This window comes from Podarcis melisellensis (assembly GCF_964234715.1).
Source record: "Podarcis melisellensis genome assembly, chromosome: 1".
Taxonomy (NCBI): domain Eukaryota; kingdom Metazoa; phylum Chordata; class Lepidosauria; order Squamata; family Lacertidae; genus Podarcis; species Podarcis melisellensis.
In genome coordinates, this window is record NC_138528.1 from 44481233 (window position 1) to 44493454 (window position 12222).

Consider the following 12222-nt stretch of genomic DNA (forward strand, 5'->3'; position numbering starts at 1 on the left):
TTTCTAATTCTGTGAAATAACATTTTGAATCTTTGTAAATAATTCCCTTGTAGATTTGGGTCTCCAAATTCCCATTTGGATGAGCTGTATATAGAGTGAGCACCAGCACTGGAATATACCTGACTGTTTCTAAATATTTAGGACTCCTGGAAATCTCTCAAGCCACCAGGCTGGCAACAACATATGTCTCCTACAGGCATGTGCCTGGTTGAGAAACAGTCAAATATGTGCGTGCACGCAAGCGGGTAAACAGCATACTTCGACGTATAATACTTTGCATCAAAGTTAAACACACTGCACTTGGGCAGGACAATGCATTGTATTACAACTCCTTTCCCTAGCACAAATAGAGGAGGCAGTGTGCCTAACTCCATTTACCTGGGAGTAAGCCCCACTTAATTTAATAAGGCATGCTTCTAAGCAGATGCGAAGCTAGCTGCGTCCCAGGGGGGTGGGGCGGCGATGTCACTCCCACCCCAGGGATGACACCCGGGGCGAGTCACACCCCTGCACCCCCCTTTCTCTGCCAGTGCTTCTAAGAAGACATGGTTAAGAGTGCAGGATTTTCCGAATAGTTCCTCCGCTTCGTGTTATTTTGCTCGCTGTTCTTTCTGCTGCTGCCGCCCCTGGCCAGCTTCACCCCTCCTCCTATGCATTCCTTACCTATCTGCTTCCCTCCTTCCCTTCTCCTAGCAGAGAACAAACCATGCTGCCCTCCTAACCTGCCGCCTGGGGCAATACCCCAATTTTACTCCCCTTAATATGGGCCTGTTGAATTGGCTTTTGGAGCAGAAGCAAGCTACTGATCAGATGTCTGCCTCCCAAGTCAGAGACATAGACGTGCAGAGTTGGAAGAAATCACAAGGATCAATAATAATAATAATAATAATAATAATAATAATAATAATAATAATAATAATAATAATAATAATAATAATAATTTATTATTTATACCACGCCCATCTGGCTGGGCGGCTTCCAACAAAATATTAAAATACAGTAATGCACCAAACATTAAAAGCTTCTCTAAACAGGGCTGCCTTCAGATGTCTTCTAAAAGTCTGGTAGTTGGGCTAGATCATCTAGTCTAACCCCCTGTCATGCAGGAATCTTTTGCCCAAAGTGGGGTTGGAACCCATGACTCTGAGGTGAAGAGTCTCACGATCTACCAAGTTGTACATACGCCCTCTGTTTCTCTCAAAGACCATTTAATAATATATTATTTAGTTTGTTTATTATGTTTATATCTCATTGGTCTTCCTGAAAGACCCAAAGAATCAATACTTGAGCCCATACCTAATTTTTCTTTGATTACATATAACAGTACACAAATAATAACAGAAAATAAAAACAGGAAAATAAAAAAGTACCTTATGTTATATATGCAATTCTGAAGCGATTTTCAACTGACAAGGCAACAAATCAAAATGAACTCAACAAATCGTAGTATTTTCCTTAAGAACAATTTTATAAATAATCTTTTCCGGTGGATATAATTAATTCACAATTAATACAAACATGGATAAAGTATTTTACAATGCATAAATTAATTTACCATAAATTTGGCAATTGGGTATCGGTGTTACTTGGTTTACATCTGATGTTGCAATAAAAAGTAAAATGTTCCTGGTTACTGATAAAGGTAGACATAACATACTTTCCCAGTGGATCATAGTGTACAATTGCACTTACCTTGCCTAGAATAATTGTACTCCATACTTTTTGGCCTGGGACAAAGGCTCCTGTTCAGTCTAAATTGGACTAAATAAGATAATCCAATTGTGTAAGAATGTGAGTAGCTTGTATGATAGAATTAGTAGTTAGGTGGTGCACCTGAAATATCTGGTAGAACCATTTTATATGTGCATTATTACATTTAGCAAAATGTTGCTCCCCTGAGAGAAGCTGACCTTTATCTAATAAGTCCATAATTGCATGTAGACCTCTATTTTCCCATGTTGCAAATTGATGACATTTTTCCTTGTCAAAGAAAAACAAATGATTTTGAAGCTGGGCTTAAAGGGGAAATTGGAGGGGTTAGCTTTTGTGCCCTGTTCGTCCATACTTCGAAAATAGCTTTTGCAAATGGATTAATAATGATAACTAAATTACATAAAGCAGACGGAAGACAGGGAAGAGCTCTCAAGGACAAACGCTGGAGGCCATGAGTTTCCACAAGCACCCAATGCTGTGAATAGTTATTCCAAATGACATGAATCAATTGCTTCAACTAGAGAGCATTGTTACACAATTGCAGCTTGATTGCTCAAAAAATGCCATTCCTAGTGTGCCTATAAAGAGCACTCATTTTTAAATGACGCATATATAAAAATATATATACACACAGTTAATAAATTGTTTGCTATTTTTAAAAAAGATGGTGAAATATAAATAAAAAATACTGTATATGAAAGATAAAATACAACCTTGGAGTTCATATAATTTTTTATAGCAACTGCAAAATATTTAATTCTGCGGTCAACAACAGCAACAAAACCTGCACATTTCTCTGTATAAGGTTTGCGAAGAAAGCAAATTCCATGTTTGGGATCATTGGGGAAAGGGTTCAAAATAAAACTGCCATTGTCAGACTTACTTTTCTTATTTTACAGTGTCTTGAGTAAGAAACCAATACGTTGCTTAAATCAAGCAGAGCTTTAATCAGAATTCCATGTGAGGGGCCATTAGGAAAGGAACTGAAGATAACGCCGCCAAGATAATGCGATTACAAAAAATCAATGGTGTGAAAACACTTGGAATCTGTGTATAGTTTTAGTTGCCTTATTTTAAAAAGGATACTGGAAGAGGGCGGGAAAAGGGCAACCCAAATTATCAAGTGGTTTAGTAAAAAAGCAACTAACAGGGAATATGATAGAGATATATAAGGTTTTGTATGCTGTAAAGAAAGTGAAGTGGGATAAGTTTTCCTCTTCTCTCATAACACTATGGGCTGAGTGTTGGAAGATTCAAAACAAACAAAAGGAAGAACTTCTTCACGCAGTTAAACTATGGAACTTGCTTCCACTGGATGTAATAGTGAGGACCACCAATTTGGATTGTTTTAAAGGAGAATTAGACAAATTAATGGTCTATCAATTGCTACTAGCCATGGTGTCTATGTTCTGCCTCCACTAACAAAGGCAGTACAGGCAACATCCTATTTACGTAGGGATTACATTCCGGGTCATCACGCAGAGCATGCATAAACCCATTCCACCCTCTTCCAGTGCCGAACATGGCCCACGGTCGTGCATGCATGGTACATACACAAATTGAGAGTTGCCTGTGTCCTAGCAGCTGGGTAAACCAGTGGGGAAAGTGCTATTGTGCTCAGGTCATGCTTTCAGGCTTCCCTTAGGCAGTCACTGTGAAAACAGCATGTGGACTAGATAGGCCTTTGGTGTGATCCAGCCTCTTCTTATATTCGTAACATTGCAGTGGATATTTACAAAAAATAACATTAAAAAGTTGAAGCAAGTTAACTTGTTTTCAAAGGCAGTACATTAATGTCATGGGAAACAAAATCATGTCTCATATTGCAATACATTGCGAGTTGTTAGAGATATGGAATTAAGCAATTTGAAATAGCATATTTCTTATAGGGCCTCATAGCCTATATACTGGTATACAGCCTTTCAGTTTAAAGTACAACTGGCTGCTGATACATGTTTTAAACACTTGGCAATTATGTTTTCTATTACATCTTCCACCAAAAATATGACTTAATTTACCTTTAAAATGCAGTCAAGGCAAAGCCTTGCTGAAAAGTAAACAGAGTATCCTATGCCTGAAGAAGAGTCTTCAGCAATATGAAATAGTTGAGGGAGGTCAATATGAGAGAATTGGGCTCCTGCAGCTGCGTCCCTTTTTCCATCTGGTGCATGTTCTGAAATTCTAGTTTTGTGTCAGAGGTTGGCTGGACACTGAGGAGGGGTGGCTGGATACTGATGAGTGGGCACCAGGAGAAGGGAAGTTGAAGACTGACTTGGAAGAAGGGATCAGTAATCTGGGGGAGCCTGTTACAACTGGGAGGTGAGAGTTAGAGGCAGGAGAAACTGCAGGATTGGAGAGGGAAGAACAGGTGCAGGAGGGAGAGATAGGTCAAGCTGGTATAGAGTCAAGGCTTCCATGCCTCCTCCTCCTCCTGCCCCATTCTCTCCTGTCTCACTGTCTCCCAGGTCGAGAAGAGGATTGAAGCAGAAGGAACAGAAGCAGGTTACTTGGAGGCGGAGTCTTTGCCTGCTTGTGCGCAGGCTCAGGTGGGGGAAGATACATACTGTAAACTGAGGTCAGGGACGGAGCCTCCCTGTGGCTGTAACTGCCTAATTGGGTGCACACTTAGAAGTAGCTGAAGGACGTAGGACTGTTGGACATACCTTTCCCTAACTTGTAAGTCTACTTTTGACAATAAAGTGTTAATTCCTTGATCTGTACATTCCTTGTCTGAGAGCTCCATGGATTTTTGTAGAGATTATGTCAGGGGTCAGCAACCTTTTCCAGCCATGGGCTGGTCCATTGTCCTTCAGACCATGTGGTGGGCCGGACTATATTTTGGAGGGGGGGAAAGAATGAATTCCTATGCCCCATAAATAACCCAGAGATGCATTTTAAATAAAACCACACATTCTACTCATGTAAAAACACACTGATTCCTGGACCATCCGCGGGCTGGATTGAGAAGGCGATTGGGCCGCATCCGGCCCACGGGCCTTAGGTTGCCTACCCCTGGATTATGTGCTTTTTCAAAACATTGAATAGAGGAGAAAAATAAAAGAACATTGCCACCTTTCAATCAGTTTCAGAACCATGGACTCAGCACAATTCAGAAGAAACTTCCCAAATCACATTGAAAGCTAAGTAATTTTAATATTTATGTGAGGAGTTAAAACCAATGGGATTTATGTTTCTGGTTTTAACCCCCTTATCTCATTTGGGAAGCCCATATGAGCCCAAAGGAATATGTTTCTACCCTACTGGGTCGGCCGCAAATCAATCCCCCCCCCAATGCTATTGGAGTCTACAACAGCAACCACGTCGGCCATTGGCCATGCTAACAGGGCTGATGAGAAGTGGAGTGTGACAACATCTGAAAGGCCACTGGTTCCCCATCCCTGAACTAACCAGCATTCTCCATGGAAATAAGTGGGAATTACTTCCAAATAATGCATATATATATCTCAAAAGACATAGCCCCACTGTGAGACTGGCGTGAGAACTTGCAAGTTCTTGCAAGTCTTGGATAACATCTTAAGAGGCTATACAGGATGCTAGAATGCACGTTATATTAATACACAGGAGAAAGGCAATAATCTCTCTCTCTCTCTCTTTCTGTTTCACAGGCGTCTGCTATAGGCCTTTGCCTGTGCATCGTGATAATCTGATTAGGAGATTTTGTTGAGCAACACTTCTTTTCCTAACACTGTGACCATGGCTGTCCTGAGAGTAAAATTCACCAAAACCAAGAGAGACAAATTGGCTCAAATCCTGTGGATCCTCAACTGGATTTCTGTGGTGTCTGGTGTAATTCTGTTCAGCCTGGGACTTTTCCTGAAGATTGAACTCAGAAAGCGAAGTGAGTTGATGGGCAAAGGGGATATTAACTCTGTCCCCAACATGCTAATATCTGTAGGGGTTGTAGCATGCATCATCAACTTTCTTGGAGGTAAAATCTGCTATGACTGCACAGACTCCAACAAATTCAACCGATGGAAGTTGTTTATGCTCCCTTATATTGTTTGCACGTTCTGCTTCACCTTCTGCATTTTGGTAGGTGCTGTCATGTGTTATACCATGAGAAATGAACTGGAGGAATCTCTGTATCTGGGGCTGAGGGACGCTATTAAGTTCTACAAGGACACAGACATTCCTGGAAGGTGCTTTTTAAAGAAAACCATTGACATATTACAAATCAGATTCCAATGCTGTGGAAACAACGGTTTCAGGGATTGGTTCGAAATTCAGTGGGTCTCAGTTCGCTATCTGGATATGGCTTCAAAGGATGTTCAAGAGTAAGTATTAAATGTATAATATTTTTTGATGTTGTCTCATAAAATCAGTTTTGGTTGAGAAAATGAATCTGAGTCTATAACCGGGAAACACTAGGGAATGCCATGGTAGCCTAGAGAAAGCAATGAATTTAAGAGCAACCCAACTGAATCAGGCCAAAGGCTCATCTAGTTCAGCATCCTGTTCTTCAACTGGCCAACCAGATGCTTATGGGAATCTCACAAGTAAGACCTGACTAGAACAGCAGTCCTCCCACTTATGGTTTTCAGTGACTGATATTCCGAGGCAAGCTTCCCCTGACAGTGGCTAGCCTTATCTGTCATTGATTTGCTTAATCTTCTTTAAAAAAAAAACCATCCAAATTTGTGTTCATCAATACATCTTGTGGTGTGGAAGCAAATTCCATAGTTTAAATATATGCCCTGTGAAGAAGCTCTTTTTTTTTTGTCTGTCCTGAATCTTCTACCATTGAGCTACATTGGATGGCTCTGAGTTCTAGTACTATGTGAGAAATAATGGCTTCTCCCTCTCTACGCCATGCATACTGTTAAATACTCTGTCATGCCCTCCTTAGTCACATTTTCTCTCAACTAAAAAGCCCCAAATGTTATAAGCTTTCCTCATAGGGGAGGTGCCCCAGCCCTTGATCATTTTGGTTGTCCTTTTCCAGCTCTATAATATCATTTTTGAGGGGAGGCATCCAAGACCGTAACCAGGCAGGAGTGAAGTAGATGCATAATTACTCATGGCACACAGTGATGCTGTTAAACTAATAAAGAAAATGTATTTAAATAGGACAAATATAATTTTAAAGAGAAGCGCCTAGTCTGTTGACATATAGAAATAAACAAAACCATTGTAAACTATTTAATTATCCCACTCTATTAGTCCAAAGACTTACATGGCTGCTTTCGGTTTTAAAACAGTGCTAAAAATAAATCAAAACACACACAATAAATATTCAGAAGCAGCACCACAAACAAGGAAAAACCACATTCAGCTCAAGAGTAAAAGACCTAAAAGATAACTCAAAGGCCTGGGCAAATGAAAAGGACTTCAGTTGTGTCAAAGAGACATTATGGTCAGCGCCAGGATAGCTTCACTGGGGGGGACTATTCTACATCCAGGCTGCTGCAATGGATGTAGAAGAAGGTGGGGGAATTCAGTGAAAGATATATGAGGAAGAGCTTAACAGCTGGTTTGTTTCATGCAGAATAAGAGGGTCCTTCAGAAACCCAGGTCTGCACTGCTTGCAAATTGAAAGGAAATAAACTGCTTGGAAACAAACCAGCAGCCAATTCAGCTGTTTCCAAAAGTGATGTGTTTATGATCTGTTCTACTAGTTGTCTAGTGATGGATCTTGCCACTCTGTTTTGCACCAAGTGAACTTTCCAGTTTCCAGAGGAATAGCTAAGCTAGTTTGTTATAGCAATAACAACAACATCAACCAAGTACTTGTTAAAGACTAACCAATGTATTATGGCATCGGTTTTTGTGGACTACAGTCCACTACACCAGATGCATGAAATCTGTACCTGTAACACAGGAGAAGACTGAATGCATCTGGACGGTTAAATCCAGTCAAAGGTCACACTTTTAAGCACATTTTAAACACATTGTCCCCCCTCAAAGAATTCTGGCCACTGTAGTTTGTTAAGGATTGCTGGGCACTGTAAGGGTAAACGACAGTGCCCAGAATTCTCTGAGGGGAGGAAATGTGCCCTGAACGTGTTTTAAGGATGGAGTGTGTCTACACTAGCAAGCTGACCTATTTACTACTCTCACAATGTCTGTTTTCCACATCTTTGTTGCAGCCGCCTAAAAAGTAACGTCGATGGAAAGTTCTTGGTGGATGGAGTCCCCTTCAGTTGTTGCAACCCAATCTCACCCCGGCCCTGCATCCAGTATCAGCTAACAAACAATACAGCTCACTACAACTATGATTTTATGACAGAAGAACTGAATATTTGGATGAGAGGATGCAGGGAAGCCCTACTGGATTATTACACTGACATCATGAGATCCATCGGTATCACTGTGCTCCTCATCTGGTTGTTTGAGGTAAAATATTACAGCACAGTCCTCCAGGCCTTTCTGCCTGACCCTTGAAGCTCTCCATAGGCAATAACCCTCACTGGACCTGATGTGTTTAAGCACCATAAATGCTTTGGGCTGACTGGAATGTGCCCTTGAGGTGTGGTGCCTCTTGTTTGGCTGGACAGAGGGGTGTGTGTGTGTGTGTGTGTGTGTGTGTGTGTAGAAACCTCTGGTATTCACACATATCTTGAATATAGCCTCCAAGATAGGAGTCATATACATTTTTTGCTCTGTCTGGCTACATCCACCATTTTCATCCAACCCCAGAAGACTGCCCTTGAGGGAATGTAGTCCTCAGGCTGAAGAAAGGTGCCCCATCCATGTTATACATTATATAGTGTTATACTGTACAGTGCAGGAATCAGGAACCTGTGCCCCCACTCAAATCTGGACTACAACTCTCATCATCTTTGACCTCTGACTGTGCTTCCAGAAGCTGATGGGAGTTGAACAACCCCCAAAAAGTCACAATTGTTTAATCCCCAATACAGAGAACAAGTGCTTTTTTCTGGGGGGGGGGGGGTGCAGGGGTACATATACCCCTAAACATTTTGTGAATCTTTGTACTTTTGTCCATTTACTGTATTTATTTTCCCTGATATGAACTATAAAATGGTGATTTTCTTGAGTCAAAATGAGAGTACCCCTAAACATTTTTAAAGAAAAAAAGCACTGCAGAGAACAAATAGTTGAGGATGTCTGCATTATCCAGAATTTTGGTAAATACACAACAATATCCTTGCTCAATCTACGTTGCCTTCACTAAATCAACTAATAGATTTGAATTGTTGGTTTTTTAAAATATATATATAAAAATTGAATTGTTGGTTATATATATATATATATATGTATGTATATATATATTAGAATTGTTGGTTTTTTAAATATATATATATATAAATCACTGTTTATGGAGGAAATAACATGCAGTATAAAATATTCATCAGGCTTTAAAGTAGATAAGAATAAGATTCCTTAAAATTCATCAGCTTGTTCTTTTTGGGGAGGAGGGAACAGGACGTTCCAACAGCACACCTCTCCTTTCACGGTCTCCTTTAATGTAGGGCAAATAACAAGACTGTGACAAATAAAAGCTTCTTATGTCTGATGATGCTTACAAGTAACAGTGACCTTTTGAGTCTGGGGCATCCAAAAATACCAGCAATTTTATCCCTTACTATGCTTGTTGCAAAGCTACATCAAGGCAGAAAAGGTTCTAGCTGAAGACTAAAAGTACAATAACAGTACCCTGGCTACTAGATAATTCCTAAAATTTTCAGTTGGCATTGGGACGTCTAAATTACCTCAGACTTACCATTCTGAAAACAATTAAGGGTCTCAAATGTATGTACCTGGGGTTCATACATTCAGATAATGCACGGAAAGGTGAACCAAAAGGAGATATAATAAATTTATTATTATTATTATTATTATTATTATTATTATTATTATTATTATTATTTATATATCACCCATCTGACTGGGTTGCCCCAGCCACTCTGGGCACCTTCCAACAAATTAAAACATAGTAAGACATCAAACATCTGAAGGCAGCCCTGTATAGGGAAGTTTTTTTTATGCTTGATGTCTTCTAAAAGTCAGATAGTTGTTTATTTCCTTGACATTTGATGGGAGGGTGTTCCACAGGGCAGGCGCCACTACTAAGAAGGCCCTCTGCCTGGTTCCCTGTAACCTCACTTCTCACAGAACCAGAAGGCTCATGGAGCTGGACCTCAGTGTCTGGGCTGAGCAATGAGGGTGGAGACACTCCTTCAGGTATGAAGGGCCGAAAATGTACGAAAGGGATTGAGGCAGAAAATACTCAAAATCAGTGCTGTGTTTTGTTTTGCTAATTCTCAATTGGCTAGTTTGTCTTTTGAGAGGGAGGGAGGAGAAAGAGAGGGGGGAGGGAGAGGGAGAGGGAGAGGGAGAGGGAGAGGAGGAATATAGGAGGGCCATTGTGGAGGTCCTGGGAGAAAATGGAATATAAGAAGCTGCTTCATACCATATGCTTCATCTAGCTCAGTATTGTCTACACTGACTTGGTTGTGGATCTCTAGGATTTCAAAGTGTTCCTTTCTGGCTCTATCTGGACATGATGGGGATTGAACCTGGTATCTTCTGCATGCAAAGTAGATGCTCTGTCAATGAGCCGTAAAGGTAAAGGTAAAGGTACCCCTGACCATTAGGTCCAGTCGCGGATGACTCTGAGGTTGCAGTGCTCATCTCACTCTGCGTTTGTCCGCAGACAGCTTCTGGGTCATGTGGCCAGCATGACTAAGCTGCTTCTTGCGAAACAGAGCAGCGCATGGAAACGCCATTTACCTTCCTGCCGGAGTGGTACCTATTTATCTACTTGCACTTGACATGCTTTTGAACTGCCAGGTGGGCAGGAGCTGGGACCAAACAACAGGAGCTCACCCCGTCGCAGGGATTTGAACCGCCGACCTTCTGATTGGCAAGCCCTAGGCTCTGTGGTTTAGACCACAGCGCCACCCGTGTACCTCAGTGAGCCATATCCCACCCTTTATGTAAGATAAAGCATGACTCCACCTAGCTGCGCTGGTAGCATGCTTCACTTGGAAATCCTCATCTTTTAGTGTATAATAAAATTTGAGAAAGCCAAGAAATTCATTGCGAAAATATTCCATTAAGCCTAACATTAAAACATTAATAGTAAATAATTTAAATACAAATAACAGAATTGCAACACCAAGCAATTCCAGTTCCCAGTGGTCATAACAGTATTCTTAATAAGTGTTTCTTTCTTTTTTTTATTGGTTAATGGTTTGTAATGTTAATTTGGTTCTTTTTCTCTCTCTAGCTGTCTGTGCTTACTGGAGTTCGTTACCTTCAAACAGCAATGAGGAATGTTCTCCTCCTGGGTGATCCGCAGTGTGACTCAGATGGTTGGTTGCTTGAGAACAGCTTTGTAGAAACTGCCAAAAACAACATCAACATCATTAAGAATCTTGGCAAGGCTAATCAGATATCAACGGTTTCAGGGAATGACCCTAACATGGACGTTAAAACTGCAAACCACGGTCCAGAGAATGTTCCAACAAAATCAATCCCCACAGCTTAACTGGATGCAGCACTCAAGACTTCTAATATGGTTTGGCATTACAGTCACTATTGTGCATTTTTGCTGTGCGTTTTTCCCCACAGGTGAGAATAAAACCAGAATTCAAAGAATGGAATCAGTTAATCATATCCTGGTAACAGGACAAAACATGAGGACTTCTGGCAGAGGGTAGAACTTCAATGTACTTACCCAGTTTCTGAATTTACAGTATTACCTAGTTCTACACAGCCCTTCTCTCTCTCTTTTACAATGCACATAGAATGCTGGTTTGGAATTTGCAATGTTTTCCCCCTTCTTTTACTCTAAATAGGTTATGCCCAGTGTTTATGAAATGTGAACACCAGGAAGATAACTGCATTGCTGTATGGAACAGACAGAACACCATATAGCTTTAGGAGTGGTGGGTTTTTAAATCATTTATCGCTCAGTCTTTTTGTAGGTCAAGTTGTTCCTATATTTTGCAGTGACTGTACCTGCCTAAAGCACAGCTTTCTAAAATTCCCAAGTCCACTTTCTGCACTCTCGTCACAAAAAAGCTTGTTATATCATCTGAATATATTTTATCTTAATGTGACAGAAGTATCTTTATTCACTTAACTGCTGTAAGGCTGCCTTAACTGAATGCAATTTTTTGTCACTGTAAGTTTAGAACTTAAACCCTTCAAACCTGTTTCTTTAACAGGTTTTTCCATCTCCGCCGTATTAAGCAGTTGGCCCCTTACCTTTCTCGCCCTGATCTGGCCAGAGTGATCCATGCGACGGTCACCTCCAGGCTTGATTATTGTAACTCGCTCTACGCGGGGCTGCTTTTGAAGCTGACCCAGAAACTCCAGCGGGTGCAGAATGCCGCGGCGAGGCTCCTTACGGGGTCCTTGCCACGGGATCACATTCATCCATACCAACTGCACTGGCTCCCGGTGGAGTACAGGTTCAAGTTTAAAGTGCTGGTTTTGACCTTCAAAGCCCTACTCGGCCTAGGACCCACATACCTACGGGCCCATCTCTCCTGGTATGCCCCATGGAGGACCTTAAGG

General features: G+C 41.1%; 1 protein-coding gene across 2 annotated transcripts; it reads left to right on the top strand.

The window, feature by feature from the left end:
* Positions 1-5253: 5253 nt before the first annotated feature.
* On the top strand, positions 5254-11707 carry LOC309357896 (photoreceptor outer segment membrane glycoprotein 2). Of its 2 annotated transcripts, XM_081890568.1 has the most exons (4): positions 5254-5572; positions 5771-6008; positions 7821-8067; positions 10928-11707. In XM_081890568.1, the coding sequence occupies exons 1-4, from the start codon at positions 5428-5430 to the stop codon at positions 11186-11188; spliced, it is 891 nt and encodes a 296-aa protein (XP_081746694.1). In that variant the 5' UTR covers positions 5254-5427; the 3' UTR covers positions 11189-11707. The 2 variants fall into 2 exon arrangements, with proteins under 2 accessions (XP_081746694.1, XP_081746693.1); XM_081890567.1 differs by having other exon boundaries at positions 5254-6008.
* The last annotated feature ends 515 nt before the right edge of the window (positions 11708-12222 follow it).